Consider the following 17,931-nt stretch of genomic DNA (forward strand, 5'->3'; position numbering starts at 1 on the left):
CACACACACACACACACACACACACACACACCACATGCAAGCCTTCAGAGTGCATGAGTGTGCACAAGATCACCTCCACCTTGCTTCTGCATGGTACTAATTAATTTCCTCAGTGTGAGAAGCTGTACTCTGGAGTTCATGTTCCTCACAGTGATGCTCTCCCTCCTGGGAAGATCCCAGGGGCAATTCTTCTGGGGTTCTGGCATGAAACAGGACAGGCCCCTGGGTCTCTTTTTATACTACCAGTCCCCAGTGTAGGTGGGAAAAGCACATATCTGAATCCAGATTAACATTTCAGGAATCCTTCTTCAGAGACTGAGAGGTTGGTCTTTGCCACTTGGCTGGCCATGTCTTAAACCTTGATCTCCTCTGTCACCTACATAGGTAGGCAGGCTGGAGGGGGAAGAGTATCTTTGAAAACAGGACGTTAGTTTCAATGTGTTCAAATGATCTCCCCATGCCCCCCATGCTGGATACTGTTGTTGCCTCTGCTTCCCCATCTTTCTCCTTTTACTTTGTCTTCCTTTTCTGTTTTTACCAATATGTGTGTGTGTGCATCTGGGCATACGTGTGTGTGTGTGTGTGTGAGAGAGAGAGAGAGAGAGAGAGAGAGAGAGAGAGAGAGAGAGAGAGAGAGAGAGAGAGTCCGTTTTGTTCCTTAGGTCAAACATTTGAAGTACTTCCTCTATAAAATGCAATCCTAGGCACTGCCCTGAGCTCCTAAAGAGTGCAATCTGCATCCTAGAATGAGTGGTCCACTGAATGTTCTCTTCCAGGAAGTGAGGAAAGAAGAGGCCATGTGAACAAAACAGTGAAGATGCCACAGCAGGTAAGGGAAACGCTCCAGGTACTGTGAAGATGGAAATAATCAACATATGTGAAGCTCATGTAGCAATGCCCCTGCACATGTAAGCATTGTGTAGTCAAATGGGAAATATGATTTAAAAGGCATTTAACATACATACAACCACAGTGTGTGGAATAGGTTGAATAGTGATTAAAGTGTTGTGGGCACTAGCCATCTGATTTTGTCAGAGACAACATAATCTTGAGTCATAAGAATATATTTTAAAATGTTCTTTTAATTTTTATTAGCATGTATTCACTATACAAAGTATTATTTCTCTTATGATTTTCATGAATTGGTCTTCTTTGTCTCCCATTTATATTGGTTTTTAAATTTTATTTCATTGAGATTGTCCTTTACAGTCCCTGAGGGTTTTCTGGTCATTTTCAAATAAAACACTTTTCTCTGTTATGAGTTTTCTAATATGAGCAGAGTATAAATATTTTCTTGCCATGTCTAATAGCATATACCTGTAATCTCAGAGTTTGAAGAGTGGAGGCAGGGAGGTGATAACTTCTCTGGCAGCCTAGGATGACTGGTCCCACGGTCAATCTTGGGTACACACCTGGACCCCATCTCAAAAAATAGAAACAGTATGAGCCTTTTCATATTTAGCTAATAGCTAGACAGATTGTTGAAATCTTCCAAAGTCTTTACATGGTTTTTAGGTGACTATCTTCATTTCCTTAAGACACACTCAAGTTGCTTTTTAAAAAAAATAACAATCGCATCTTTGCTTATGTTGTGTCCCTTTTTCTTAGTGTTTCACTAGAGTATATTGATTGTATAAAATAATGGGTTTCACTGTGACATCTTCATACATGCACAGGATCTAATTTGGCCATCATCCAATCCTTTGCCCTCTCGTTTATCTGTTGCTCTTCTAGTTCCCTTGTAGCCTTCGTCTATTTTATGCCTTCTTTTTTCCCTGAGCTCATATATGAAGATATGCAGTACCTGGCATTCTGTGCCCGGCTTATCTCCAGTTCTACCCAGTTTCCTGCAAATTATATGATATTGTTTTTCTGATGTACATACACAGCTTTCTTTTATCTAATCATCCATTGTTGGACACCTACCATGCATCCTATTTCTGCAGTTTTCAGTTGTCATCAGCTTAACATACCACTTGAGCAAAGTAGATTAGAAGTGATAATGGGGCATTCTTGCCTTTAAACATATACGATATTGGTAGATAAGGGCTTTAAGATTCTAAATTTTATGTTATTGTAGTATTTAAATGGTTACATGAAAGCATGAGTTTGCTTGCTAAAAATAAAAAAAAAGAAACAAATTTAAGTGGTTAATTTCAGTAATGCAAGTCACTCCTGTGATAATATTTCTATATTGAGGGGGATAACTGGCTCCAAAGTTCCCAATAAAAAAAATCCATACTTTAGTATTTCAATGAATGCACTAAGCATTAGTCGGGTTTTCTCTGAGGCACTATGGGTGCTTATCTCATGTGTGTCTAGTAAGTACCATTAACTAATTTAGACCTGCACTACTATACTATCCATATCATCATCACCACCACTTCAGAATTCTGGAGAGAAGAGCTTTAGGGAGAGGATCTCATGGAGACAGAAGGCTTGAAGCAGAGCATCCTGACTCAGAGAGATCAGCACCTCAGTCTCTAAAACCAGCATGAAATGGAAGCTAAGAAGAAAAGAAATGGAAGCTAAGGAGTTGGTCAAGAAATACACACACACTCACACACACACACACACACACACACACACACACATATACATATATATGATTTCTGAATAAATATTCACACACATAGATGATAGATGCATACATACATACATACATACATACATACATACATACATATTCAGATGGGGCAATTAGAAGAACTCCATCGTGCTAAGCAACAGAAGAAGCATCTCACAATGAAAGAACTTTCATCCTCTAAGAGACAGTTTAGAATTTTTCAACTTACTGCTTGTTTGCTGTTACTGTTGTTTTATTATTTGTTTGATTTCATTAACAAAACATATTCTCATTGCAGTGGGATTTCACTGCAGGCCAGAGGGTAGCAGAGACATTGTTTTTGATCAATTGGTCCTTCACATCACTCTCAAAATCTTCTAAAACATATCCTGAGATAAGAAGATGAAGAACCACAGCAGCAGCAGCTCGGACTTCGTCCTGCTGGGTCTCTCTTCCAGTCCCTGGATGCAGAAACCCCTTTTTGTCATCTTCTTCATCATGTACCTGGTCACCGTGGTGGGGAATGTGCTCATCATCCTGGCCATCCGCTCTGACTCCAGGCTCCACACCCCCATGTACTTTTTCCTCAGCAACTTGTCATTCATGGACATCTGCTTCACAACAGTCATTGTGCCCAAGATGCTAGTGAACTTCCTCTCAGAGACAAAGACTATCTCCCACGTGGGATGCCTAGTTCAGATGTACTTCTTCATAGCTTTAGCAAACACTGACAGCTACCTGCTGGCCTCCATGGCCATTGACCGACTGGTGGCCATCTGCCACCCTTTACATTATGATGTGGTGATGAGGCCACGGCGCTGCCTCCTCATGCTGCTGGGTTCCTGCACCATCTCCCATCTACATGCCCTGTTCCGTGTCCTCCTCATGTCCCGCCTCTCGTTCTGTGCCTCCCATGTCATTAAGCACTTTTTCTGTGACACCCAGCCTGTGCTGAAGCTGTCCTGCTCTGACACATCCTCCAGCCAGATCGTAGTCATGACGGAGACCCTGGCTGTCATTGTGACCCCCTTCCTGTGCATCCTCTTCTCCTACCTGAGAATCATTGTCACTGTGCTCAGGATCCCCTCTGCGGCCGGAAAGTGGAAAGCCTTCTCTACCTGTGGCTCCCACCTCACTGTAGTGGCCCTGTTCTATGGGAGTGTCATCTATGTCTACTTCAGGCCCCTGTCCATGTACTCAGTGGTGAAAGACCGGGTAGCCACTGTTATGTACACAGTAGTGACTCCTATGATGAATCCTTTCATCTATAGCCTGAGGAACAGAGATATGAAGAGAGGTTTGAGGAAGTTGAAAGACTATATTCACTCATAGAAATGTCAAGTTGTGAAACATATAATTGAGACACCTAAGACATCATCAGGCTACTCTCTTTCTATACATCTGTGGATGATACTCTATGAACTAGCAAAGGGTAACGTTGAATACCAGCATCACTGATCTGGAAGTGAGACACTTGCTTCTGCCCACCATCTTGACCAAATACATGTTCATTCTCAGGCTACGTGCTGCAGGAATCCAGATTTCGGAATGTTTGCCATACTCAATAGATTGGTAATTGTATCTTCAATAAGCTTATCTATGTCCTCAAACCTGAGAATTATAAATTGATCCGTGTTCAGTAGAATAAACTAAGTGATCTTAGGGAGAAATTGGGAAATACATCCTGAACTAATGAACTGAGGTCATTCTAAAGGCAGATTAAACATAGGCCCTCCCCACTAAAAAAAAAAAAGAGAGAGATTCAAAGGTGATGGAAAAGAGCAGCACATTTGAGATGGTGGAGAGATTTCATTGTATAGACGATGATAACATGGTGGCACATCTGAGAGACGGTGAGGAAGGCAGTAGGTGTGGGTTGTTCAATTTAAGAATAAGGAGAATAAAGTTGGAAAGGGAGAAACTGCAAAAATATTTACAGATCTCACCCGGGTTCCACCATTAGTTCCATGACTGGATTCTCAGGACACAGCTCTTCTTCCATTGCTCTTAATTCTTGGTTTCTCTACATGTCAAGAATCCTCCCAAAGCTTACTTCATGGGAGGTCAGTGTATCAGGCAGGGTACAAGCAAGGTTGTGCTGTACAAATAAACAACTCCAAAGTCTTGCAATCTTAAAAGCAAAGCTTTAATTCTTATTTATGCCACATGGCTCTTAATCCCAAAGGTGGGAGGAAAAAGACAAATCATCATGGCCAAATTAAATTAATTAAAGCAAGCCTTATTTATTTGTGTACTAGGCTGCCTCTCATTAAGGTGGGGTTCAAGAAGTTCAGCATTGTATGTGAAGAAGGCAAGGCTTTTATAGATAAGCTGTTTCCAAATGGGAGACTTGGTGGGAAAATAGTTAAAGCTCTCTCCAATTGTTGTTCTGTGTCCATTCAGAAATCTAAGAAAGTATCCGGTGGGCCAGAAAAGAAATTCCATTTTCAATGGCCTTCATATTTGTGTAAGCAGCCTGACCTTAGTCATTTGGCTTTGAGATGCTAGGCAAAACATGCCCACTACCTTTAATTGTTTGCCATGGTGTTCTCACGCTAAATATTAAATTAGGTCAGTAGGTCTTTTTTGGAATGTGAAAAACTGCTAGAATATACTAAATAAATAATTTATTCTAACTTACCATAGCTTATAAACCTAAATAAATTCTCTGACTCCTGGCACCATCACATGTGGCAGGTGTGTGTAAGGGAGGTCACACTATGCAGTTCAAGCTGTCCATGAACTCATTATGTAGCCCAAGATAGATTACCTCAAATTCATGGTCCTCCTCCCTTGTATATGTGCACCACTATGCCAGGCTTCTATCACATTTGCTTTTATTACTTACTTACTCTCACATAGCACCAGACCCTTTTTTTCCTGCTCAAGAAATATGTAGAAACTGGGAAATCAAGATTTTTTGTGAAAAGTCTTATAGTTCCAAAATTTGAAACTAAAAGGAATTCTAAATATTATACAATCATAACACAGATCTGTAGGTACTATGAGCACCCAGCCTGGTTCTTCTAAGTCCTTGATTTCTTAGTAGGATCTGGGATGTCATCACTATCAGAACAAGAGGCCATTTCCCATGAAAAATCCAGGAGAAGTGAGTGCAGTGATAAAGTAGTCGCTGAATATTTTTATGAAGATTTTTGATAAACCAAAAACTGAATAGAAAGCTTCCTCATAGCCTTTGAGAACAGACTACAGAGCTCCTTGCTATCTGCTCTTTTCACCACAGAGGCTGATTGAATACAGTAGGAGAAAACTACTAAATGTGTGTCCTTTGATGAGAAAACTTTAAAAGGAAGAATATCAGATAAATAAAGGACCAGATCACTGCATACGCATTAATATCAGAAATTTGGCTTGATACCAAAGCAGAAAATTCAGTTCATTGAATATATTCTCCAATTTAATAAAACAAATTCTAAATAGTAAAAATGCTGTGTAGCCTGAGAGATAAAGAGGACATGAGGACGGGTGCAAGGAATTTCCACCATTGAAGAGCCATATTTAAAAAGGCATTAGGAAGGGCTATTTTAAACCTTAACGAATAACCATAAAAGTCAAGAAAAGAATTTTAAGATGCCATGACTATTAACCAGCGTCAAACTTTGATTAGAGTTTAAGCAAGTAAGCCTGGGACATTAACCACTGGTTTTAGTTATGTGCCAGCCATTGATGTTGATGAGTTTGTAAAAGAGATTGGAAAGGGAAATGGCTTGAGAGGGTCAATCGGGGTGAGAGGGTGAGGTGATGATGTCAGTTACTGGGGTTTGTGTTCATGTTCCATTCCTAGGAATGTATTTTTCTAAAGAGAAATAAGATACCGTTCTCTTTTTAAAGTATGTTTATTGCTTGCCAGGGCAGTATATTTATATAATGAATTTTACTTATTTTTATCCCCTATTCACCTCTGTCATATTACACTTTCTCTCACTGAAACCCTTCTTCCCAATGTTGCCCCACTACTCACAGTTTGGTTTGTTTAGGTTTGGGTTTTTTGTTTGTTTGTTTGTTATTGTTGTTTATTTTTTGGTTGTTTTATTTTCATGTTTAACCTACTAAATTTAATTAGAGTTTCCATCTGAATACAGATGGAAGTTTATTTACTAGCACAAGGTCCACTAATCGGTGGCTACCCCATGGAGGAAAATGGCACCACTTCTCCCCAAACTGTTAACTACCAATAGCCCTTCAAAAAGAGTTGTGGCTTTGTGAACATCGCTCCCATCCATGACAAGATGTTGATGTATGCAGATCTGGTGCAGACAATCATGGCTGCAGAGTGTTCATAGCTCAGTAGCAATGTCATATTTAGGACATTTTTTTGCCATACATTTCCCCATCCCCTGGCTCCTACCTTCTTTCAGGTCCTCTTCTCCAGTGTCCCCTGAGCCTTATGGGACAGGGAAAGGACAGTGATCCAGCCATCATTAGAGCCATCAGCCATCATTCCTAGCTTTGTTCTCAAGGGTTTGGGGGGGGTTGTTTTGTTTTGTTTTGTTTTGTTTTTTGCTTCACCAGATTTATTCTTTATTTGTATCTGGCTGTTGTTCTGCGTGTGAATTTATTTGTACTCATCTTGGCTCTAAGACCTAATTACAGATATTTCCTTCACATTTGGAAAAATTTAGATTAAATACCTTTTTACCCTAACTTGTCTCTTCTCTTTCTTGGGAACTTTCATTGTGAGATGTTTCAGACATTGGGTATATCTTAGATTTTTAAGTCACCCTCGGTGATCTCATGAAACAATATAACTACAATACACATCAACAATAATACAACAAAACATGTCCATAAATCCCCAAATTCAAGAAGGCAGGGACAAATGACCAACAGCTATATGATTGTTGTGGTGTCAGCATTTGAGGCAAAGGAAACAGAAGCAACCAATTGTATTGACCTAAGCAGATAATGATGGGGGGAAAACAAATTTATCATCTGGTTATCTTGCCAAAATTCATGGACCAAATTAATATCAATTGGAAGAGTTCTATTTGCACAATTCTAAGTACCAAATGATCTTTACTTATATAGGAACAGTATAAGGCCTGTGAATCTGAAAACTAATTGTAACTTTCTCATTTCTTCTGCAGAAGATGGGGAGATAGCTCAGTTGGTAGAGAACTTAAACAGCATACAGGAAAATCCAGGTCAGATCTCCAACAGCACACGAGCCAAGCATCCTAACAGTAATCATGGAAGGTAAGAAACAGAGGCAGGAGGATCAGAAGTTAAGGCCTTCCTTGGTTGTGTAGTCTGATTCCAACTGGGGTAAATAGAGACTTTATCACAAAAAAATACCATCCAATGAGACAGGACTACATGTATGTGCTGACAAACCCACCTACCATCTGGACATATCCAGCACTTTGTGTCAGTTCACCACAACACCTACTCTATCTGTGAGCTGCTGGAGTGAGTGGAGGAGCCTAATCTGCTCAACCAGAGGTCATTACTGAGTAGGGCCAGTCCTAGACCCACTTATTCACATGTCCATCCTGATTCTGGACAGCAGAAGGGTATCTGAGATGTCTCAGTGATGGTCTAGTCTTTATGGTATCTCAGAAGTCAGACACCTTAAACCAGACCAACGATGCATGGCAATGAATATTTACATTAAAAAAAATATATATATATATATAGTGTGTGTGTGTGTGTGTGTGTGTGTGTGTGTGTGTGTGTGTGTGAGATACACTGCAGTTTCCAATGCCACTATGACAAATGAATATGAGATGGAGAGGTGGGAAAGATGGAGCAGTGGAACAGTCAATAAGCAATGAAGAAAAGTGGAACTGGAGATGCAACCATGATGAACGTGTGGTAGATGGGTAAATGTGTCTCCAATAGGGTGGTGTGCAGCAGCTCTCTCTTCTCTCTCTCTCTCTCTCTCTCTCTCTCTCTCTCTCTCTCTCTCTCTCTCTCTCTCTCTCTCTGCCCCATATGCATGATCACCCTGATTCTTAGAAATAACAGGATTCCAAGATAAAGACTATCTTGTTTTCTGGATTGGACATCCTAAAAAGACCTCTATGGTCTATGCTGCCCATGGAGGCCACTTTGGTATCCGCGGTCTGCTGCCACAGGCCATGTTGAAGCTGGAGGTTTGTGTGGCTGTTCATGGTCCTACACTAACTAGGACCTGTATTGTTGTCCATGGCCCAAGTTACTACCGAGGTCATGTTGATGTCCTTGTCCTGTGCTGCCACTGAGGGCTGTGATGGTGTCTATGGCCCATGATTGTGTCCGTCGCTTTTGCTATGGCTGCAGAATCACAGTTGAAAAAGATGGATGTAGAAGACTTTTGTGACAACCCCTTTCCCCACTCAAAAAAGAGTAACAGCCATAGAAGAGAACTCTTAAACATTGTGATAAGGATGCTCAAGTGTATCTCTCCGTACCTTATGGCTCCTGGTGAGGGTGAGGGTGGGGAAGGATTCAGTTTTCTTTAAGGAGCTGGCCATCGGGAATCTGACCACAGGCTAGTGAGTACACTGGCAACATGAGTTGGACTTGTTTGATTTTCTTTTTCTCCTTCTTTTATTTGGAGGGAGGACTCATGATTTGTGGAGTAGACCCTAGGAGGACTAGGAAATTAGGGTACTCAGGATTCATGATGTTGAATTTCCAAATAATCAATAAAAATATTATAAAAATAAAATATTCAAACAAAGTCCCACACTGAATAAATAAATATATATATGCAAATACATTGTAGTATGAACAGGATTTCCCTCAGCTCAGAGTATCAAAATGTCCTTCCCTCCTGGGACACCTTCGGGGCCAAACCTCTCAAGGGCTCTGGCATGCAGACAGACTGGCCCTGGGTTTCCGTTTCTAACACCAACTCCCACAGTAGGAAAGTCTTCACATCTCTGAGACTAATAAGCAGTTTAGAATGTTCTTTCTTCAGCGATTCTGAGCCTACTATTAACTACCTGGTAGGCATCCAAGCCTAGTTGTGACCCTGATCTTCCCTTGACAGGTAAGCAGTCTACAGGGTCTTTGGCCGCACTAACAGTGGGAACACCTTATCTTTCTCCCCCTTTTCTGACCTGTTTTTCTCTATAGCATCTGAAAAGCCAGGAAGCACAACCTTTCTCTGTTCATCTTATGATATTGAACATTGATCAAATATCAGACCCTTGAAGCACCAACAGCCTTGAAGGGCACATCGCCCATGCTACAGCTAGATAGCATTCTCCATAAAACTGGGTGGGGAGACTAAGACGGTGGAGGCACTGCAGGGCTCATGAGAACCCATTCTGGACTGAACTCTGCAGAACATGCCTGGGCACTTCAGTTCTCCAAACTTAATTTCAATTGCCTGGAACATGAAGTGTTGTGGTTTTTTTTTTTAAGTATATCTCTGTGAGTGGAATTCTTACGTCATTATCCAGCAAACATAGGAAGACCAATCTGAGCTAATGGTGGGAAATTTTTCTAAATCAGAGACCTTCCCCCAAGGGACTCGATAGCCTTCAAAGATTTTAAGCCCATTTTTTTTTCTGTAATTGTGGGAATCAGGCAATTGCAATTATTTGAAACAAAAGTGACAGAGGCGGATACCACATAAATTAAAGAGCTGTGGCTACCAGTCAAGTAATGGTCTCTGAGAAGCCACACTGCCTTATGGTGCAGGGGGCAATGTGTGTTCTTTATGTGTTATCAGTAGCACTTACAACTTCTGTCTGATTACAGATAAACTCCGTATTAATCAATACAACTGATATCTCTTAATTTTAATTCTTGGATGATTGAGAAAGACAGAGCCATGCAGTTAGGAAGCTAGTGGTGTGGAGAAGAAAAACAGAAACAAGAAATAGAGTAGAAAGAATAGAGTTGGCTGAAGACAGGTGTATTGCGTTGGATACGGAGTCTGAGGGTTTAAGGCTTCCCTGGAAAGCTTGAAAATAAAGATAGGTAGGCAATAAAATTGGACGAAGATCCTAACTTTTATGATGCTGAAAGAAATGCGCTACAGACCTCTTCAAACATGTAAATAAAACAAGGCAGAAGAGGATGATTTCAACGCTGAGAAGGGGACCCAGCAAAATTTCTAAGCAGAATGTGTCTCTTCGAGGGTGCTCTACACCACCATTGTCATAAGTCTGGAAATGATGCAGATGGCTGAGATCTAACGGCCCAAGCCCAAGAAAAATCCAGGACAAATTATAGGACACAAGGAGCAGTCAGTCTGAAGCCCTGAGGAACTCAGAGGTAAGAGAACACCTACATGTATATTGATGGAGGCTTAATTCTCTGAACACGTGCAGGCTTGGGAAAGGTGAGGAGAATGGTTTAAAATGTGGAATTTAGATCAGGGACTACCTGAGGTTGAGTATTAGGTATACCCCTCACCAGCTCTGTAAATCTGAACTTTGGTCTCTTTAGAGAATGCAGAAGTGGTGCTCGCATCATAATGTTACAGTAAGGATAAGACAAAGGATAGCATAGAACCTGTCCAGTCCACTGAGCTGCCTGCATTCCTTCAAGGACTACAGTTTATATATACCTTCCTTGCACCTGCAAGCAGCTGAAAGGGCAATGCAGGCTATCCAAGGGTAAGAAAGCCAACTTGAGAATGGAAATGTCTCAAAACTAGAAAATTCCTATGGAGACATACAGAAATAGTCTATTTCACATATCTCCTAGATGTATATATGATATATACTTATATGTATATACATGTGAGACACTGAATTTAAAAGGACTGAAAATGCTTTCTGTTTCCTCACCTTCCTCATCTTCTAACTGAAAACAAAAACCCATAAGCAACATACCATTTCCCTAGTTTTCTTTGAGAACAATAATAATATCCATGTGTAGAGGGATTTGTCAATGCCTCACTGTCTTTGAGTCTCTAAAAAGAAAGGGTAGGCAAAGTATAAATAGAATATGTGCATATATAAGCATGCACACACACAAATATCACACATCTGTACATATCATTATCTATATGGAAGTGAACTGGTGAACCAAAGGCATCTGAGGCATGAGGAAATATACTGACCGTTAAATAAGGCTAAGCTACTTCCCTTAAGAAACACCACAGGAAGAGAGACTGCCAGTTTAAGGTTCAATAGTAACTGCGTGGCTTGTGTTGACAATGGAAAACCGTTCCAGAAGAGAGCTTAAAAACCACAGTGAAAGGAGAAATCTACAAGTTAAAAATTGGTATTTCTAATAATAGAATGAGTGGTGGTCTCCTCAAGTTGAGAATATATGTTATAACTTTCAATCTTCCTAAACCCCAGTTCAGCATCTCACACTTCAGAATCTATGATAATTCTCATAAGTACAAAAGCAAACTCTCATACACAGAAAGACACAATCTTCTCTTCCAGTCTGGGAGAGATAAGAATTATGGGTAATATGACCCCCAAATGTATTTATAGAGTGGATATAAGCCAATGAAGAGGGAATTGTGCATAATTCTCTGGGAAATAAACTATCCGATAATTTCACCTTTTGAATTAAAAAAAATCAATGTAAAAAAAAAAAACATAGATTCATTGTTTTACATGAAGGCTCCAGCCTTCTAATCTCATTCCAGAGGAAAGCAACATGCACAAGCATGCATGTGCACACGTAACAGATCCCCTTGTTTTAAAAAAAAAAACTGTATTGTTCATATTCATTGTTCTATCGCTTGCTTTTTTCAAACAACACACTATTGCAAATAGTACAGTAACAAAGTAATCCAGTTCATCCTGAAATAGTTTAAGCTTGTCCTAGGATCTGCCTGCGTTCAGAGGCTAGCTCTACCACTTCCAAACACAGGATCTACCAAGTTAGTTACTCGTCTTTGGCAAACTCTTACTTTTTTGTTTGTGAAAATCAACGTAACAGTGTCTGCCTCTCAGGGTTTGGAGAACATAAAATAATTTTAATTAATTGTTTATCTTAAGATGTCTTTAGGTCTTGATAGTTGTTTTAAGTTGATAATGACAAGATGTGATAGAGATTGGTTTATACTCAGAATCTTAGCCACAACAAGATAGGAAAGATGTTTTCTTCAAGGCTGTCAAATACAAATATCCAAAACACCAAGAATGTAACAGTTATATAATTCCTGATTGTTTCATGGTTCTTCTTGCTATAGGTAGTGTATTGTATAAATGTGTACTAATATAAAGGTATATGTAAAAAAATAAAAAGTCTTTTTGATTAAATATTTGCTGTATTCTGAGTGCCAATAAATGTTAGTAGCTACTAGCCACTTTATATCCTTGACATGATATTGAGGAAGAAGAATACACTATAAGTTATTTAGTAATTTATACAATAACTCACATTTGGGTGAATATTTTAGTGATTCTGACTTTGTATTCTTTGACTTGTTCTTGTTTGTTTTGTTTGATTAAAAACAGGATTGACACAATAAAAAATATATATATATACACAAATCTTTGCACTATTTCAGCAGGATAGATGCCTCAAGTACAGTTATTGGATAAATAATACAAGTAAGCTTCTTTGTTTTCTAATGAAAGACAGAAAGAGGGTTGATCTGGATGGGAGAGAAAGTGGGGAGGGGAAACCATAATCAGGTATGTTATGTGAAAAATATATCTAATTTCAATAAAAGGAAAAATGGTACTACAGGCTTTCATTCCTGGTGTGGGTTCTAAAAAAATTATCCTGATTTACCCAATCATCTCCACTGCACATGATGGCCTGTTTCTCTTCAGGCATGCAAAAAGAAATGCTGATTAGTCAGAAGTGCTTTCTGGAGATCACTGGGGATGATCAGGTGTTCTTGAGTATCTGTGATGCAGGCGTTTTCTGTGGTCAGGGGTTTGTATTTTAGCTTTGCTCACTATCCCTTCCAGCATAGTGTTCAATGTTCAGAGTATAGTATCCTGTCAGTCTTCTAGACTTCATTTTTAGCTCCGATTAACATCCCATTTAGAACCTCAAAATATCCTGCTTTCTTTGTGTCTAAAACTTATCTCACAATTTAGAATTTTTCTTTTAGTTTACTTTTCTGAATTTTCTGTGTACCTGTGAGTTATATAGATAGCCTGTTTTTCCAAATATTCACCTAGTTGTCATAAATGGCACTAGTGTAATACTCTAGTGTTTTCTGTTGCTATGAAAGGAATCCTTGTTATTTATTAAGACTCAACCAAAATCTCTTTCTACATGCAAATACGGATGTATGTAGCTCATTATGGTGATTCATTCATTCCGTTTCTCTGTGGATGCCCTGACTGTTGTGACTCATTTCATTTTACATGCTTTAATTTATGATTTAAACAGTTTCTGTCATTATTACATTTTTTTTTCAGAATTATCTTGTCTGTTCTTAGGCATTTGCTCCTCTAGATAAATCTTACCACAACTCTCTTAAATTCCATTAAAAATTCCCTTGGGGTCTCATTAGAGATGCATTAAATTTTCATGATGTCAGAATTCGTGTTCTCAAAATCTCTTCTTTTTAGAAATACCTTATGTCCACTTTTTTTTTCCGATGTTCAATTTTGCACTGTTACACTTTCGTCAGAAAACTCTCACTAATTTCTTCCATTTCCTCAGGCTTATTCTCAAGTATTTCTCGGCCTTTTTGTGTCATTTAGAATTTTCTTGAATTACATTTTTAACTCATTCTGTTAATGCCTTTAGACTTATCTGAATTTGAGCATCTTGGTGAAGTCTAGCTGGTTTACAAGTTGCTGTCTTCTGTTTTCTAGGTATACAATCATATCGCCTGCAAAGGGTGGCAACCTCACCTTTTTTTTTTTTTAACATTTATGCCTCCATGTTTCTTTAGCTTTCTCTTGTGTACTGTTTTAGTCCATTATCCAAGCCAGGTACCTGAACAGTGCCAGCACTTGCCATCCTTCTGACTTGCTTCCTAAGTATTAGTGTGGACTGAACTCTTACACACTAAACATAGTGTTACTACATGAATGTTTAGCATGAGCACTTCATAGTAACCTGTTTTTAATCCTTTGACAATTTCACACATGTGTACCGAGTTTTGGACATTTTCCCCTTCTGCTTCCCTCTCTTCTTTCCCTTGTCTTCCTGAAGTGTTTCTCCTTCACAATAAGCCCTCTCATACGTTGACTTGAGGCCCACTGAGCTGAATAGTTAGTTGATTTGTATGAATGGAATGTTGCTTGTCAGAACATGAGAAACGGATCCCTAGCTACGCCATTGAAGAGAATGGCTCCTCCCCAGTACCCGTTAGCTTCAGATAGCCCCTTATGAGTTGCTACCCAATGCATGATGTAACAGCTCTATTCTTTGTACAGGTAACCGCGGCTTCATCGAGGGTACGGTGTCTGTGGTACAACTGTAAGGCATTGTTTCACAGCACTTTGCTCCAACCTTTGGCTCTTGCATTCTTTCTGCCTTATCTCCTGTGACTTTTCCTGACTTTGGAGGGAGGGAAATAGATGGCCTGTTTAAGGCAGATCACTCCACGTTCATCTGTACTCTGCGCTTTGACAAGCTGTGAGCCTTTCATTAACCACTGTCCGCTACAAAAAGAAACTTCTCTGATGAAGTCTGGAAGCAGCACAAATGTATAGATTTAAGAACGCAATTTGATCTCATGCCTGTTTAGCAAAGCAACAGTAGTAGGTTCTCCCATATGGCCTAAGACCTTCCTAGCCACAGGCTCTCAACAAACTGACAGTACAAGGCATAAGTTCCCTTCTGTATACTGGGCTTCAAATCCAATCAGAAAGCAGTTGGTTGCACCCCATAATAGCAATGTCATCATTGCACAGGTAGCCGTATATTACTGGGCAGGTTATCACTGGAAGTCATAGACTCCAAACTGAGTAACATTGTTAGTGATTCTTTTGCTGTAGCAGCTTGTTACATAGCAACTCCTAACAATGTGGACAGTGCTCAGAATGAAGGAGCCTTCCATTTCAGATCAAGTTTTACTGCTCAGTGTAAATATGTAGCATTTTCAGCAAAATGGTCTCATGGTCTGGCTCTGGTGGGAAATTAAGAACGTTGACGTTGTCTGCACTGTTTGGGAGGTCTCTGGGGCCTCTTTGAGCAAGATTTTGCATGGACAGATCTCACACCGGCTGTAGGGATTTTCACTGATGATGCTTAGCTTCTGAGAGGAGCATTATCCACATATTCAGGGTGGTTTTGTTCAAACATTTTTAAATTATCATTTTAATATAATCACAAAACAGGAGGTTTCCATGTAGTTTTTCATTAATCCTTGGTTTTATTTAACCTTTCCTCCACTCTCTCCACTCCCTTATCACTCGGCCATCATTTCTGATTAAACCTTTCCACTCCAAGTATTCCTGCCACTCCAGGTTTATAATGGTGCTCATCTAAGCTGGGCGTGGTGGCGCACGCCTTTAATCCCAGCATTCGGGAGGCAGAGGCAGGCGGATCTCTGTGAGTTCAAGGCCAGTCTGGTCTACAAAGTGAGTCCAGGACAGCCAAGGCTACACAGAGAAACCCTGTCTCAAAAAAAAAAAAAAAAATATATATATATATATATATATATATATATATATATATATATATATATATGCTCATCTAGTCTCAACGTGTTCTTGTAGAGAGGAAAAATAATACATTTTAAAACATACTATCAGTAGAATAGGTACTGTCTTGTATTACTCCTCTTGAGTGATTTTCTTGGGGAAGGGTTTATAATTAAAGATTATAATGTATAAACAATATTTAAATAAAAGCTAATTAATATTTCTTCTGCAGATACAAAAAATCTTATCCAAGTTCTATAGAGTTCAAGGGCATTGATGAATTCAAGTGTTCATTTGCCTACTTTCCATGCTTTGGCCACCATCTCCAAAACTATGTCAAGAACATGGATGGGAGGACCTCATTGATGAAGAGCCATTGTAAGAAAAAAAAAGGGTTCAAGAGAAACACAACTTCTTACTCTGAAAAGGAAAGGAGTAGGCTAAGGGACTGGTCAAGAAGGCACCTGAGACAAATATACAGAAATAAGAATAACTCTGGTACATTAGGTAACACAGGTATTACTTACTAGCCAAGCACAGGAGACCTTCAGTGTGTAATTTAGTAAATAACGGAGTTGTATCGTTGTGGTTCTATGTTAGATATTCTTTTAATTTATTTTTCTGTCACTTCTTAGAAAATATTCTTTAAAATCATAGCAAATATGAAATTTTTGAGCAAACCTGAAGTTAGGGGACTATACAGATGAAATTTCCTCTCACATATTTCCTACAACTTCTGTAAAAGGGATCCTGAAACAGAGAGATGAAGAACCACAGCAGCAGCAGCTCGGACTTCATCCTGCTGGGTCTCTCTTCCAGTCCCTGGATGCAGAAACCCCTTTTTGTCATCTTCTTTATCATGTACCTGGTCACCGTGGTGGGGAATGTGCTCATCATCCTGGCCATCCGCTCTGACTCCAGGCTCCACACCCCCATGTACTTTTTCCTCAGCAACTTGTCATTCATGGACATCTGCTTCACAACAGTCATTGTGCCCAAGATGCTAGTGAACTTCCTCTCAGAGACAAAGACTATCTCCTACGTGGGATGCCTAGTTCAGATGTACTTCTTTATGGCCTTTGGGAACACTGACAGCTACCTGCTGGCCTCCATGGCCATTGACCGACTGGTGGCCATCTGCCACCCTTTACATTATGATGTGGTGATGAGGCCACGGCGCTGCCTCCTCATGCTGCTGGGTTCCTGCACCATCTCCCATCTACATGCCCTGTTCCGTGTCCTCCTCATGTCCCGCCTCTCGTTCTGTGCCTCCCATGTCATTAAGCACTTTTTCTGTGACACCCAGCCTGTGCTGAAGCTGTCCTGCTCTGACACATCCTCCAGCCAGATCGTAGTCATGACGGAGACCCTGGCTGTCATTGTGACCCCCTTCCTGTGCATCCTCTTCTCCTACCTGAGAATCATTGTCACTGTGCTCAGGATCCCCTCTGCGGCAGGAAAGTGGAAAGCCTTCTCTACCTGTGGCTCCCACCTCACTGTAGTGGCCCTGTTCTATGGGAGTGTCATCTATGTCTACTTCAGGCCCCTGTCCATGTACTCAGTGGTGAAAGACCGGGTAGCTACTGTTATGTACACAGTAGTGACTCCTATGATGAATCCTTTCATCTATAGCCTGAGGAACAGAGATATGAAGAGAGGTTTGAGGAAGTTAATGGACAGAGTTCACTAATAGGACGATCAAAACGGGACTAGACAGATGGTGCAGTAATTAAAAGCATGCAGAGGATTTGAGTCCAGTTTCCAGAAACCATGTCAGGTGTCTCACAATGGCATGTAACTCCATCTCCATGAAACCAACACCCTCTTCTGGCCTCTATGGGCACCACCACCCAATGTGTGCATACTCATACACAGGCA

The 17,931-nt window shown here is 40.1% G+C and overlaps 2 protein-coding genes across 2 annotated transcripts; both read left to right on the top strand.

The window, feature by feature from the left end:
* Positions 1–2,968: 2,968 nt before the first annotated feature.
* Positions 2,969–3,898, top strand: LOC311606601 (olfactory receptor 1L6-like; the record flags this gene model as incomplete). The annotated part of the gene is made up of 1 exon (XM_084797931.1): positions 2,969–3,898. The coding sequence occupies one exon, from the start codon at positions 2,969–2,971 to the stop codon at positions 3,896–3,898; it is 930 nt and encodes a 309-aa protein (XP_084654057.1).
* A 12,918-nt stretch (positions 3,899–16,816) lies between these two features.
* Positions 16,817–17,743, top strand: LOC311606603 (olfactory receptor 1L6; the record flags this gene model as incomplete). The annotated part of the gene is made up of 1 exon (XM_084797932.1): positions 16,817–17,743. One exon carries the CDS (start codon positions 16,817–16,819, stop codon positions 17,741–17,743), a length of 927 nt encoding a protein of 308 aa, XP_084654058.1.
* Between the last annotated feature and the right edge of the window lie 188 nt (positions 17,744–17,931).

This window comes from Acomys minous (assembly GCF_964271855.1).
Source record: "Acomys minous genome assembly, chromosome: 10".
NCBI classification, from domain to species: domain Eukaryota; kingdom Metazoa; phylum Chordata; class Mammalia; order Rodentia; family Muridae; genus Acomys; species Acomys minous.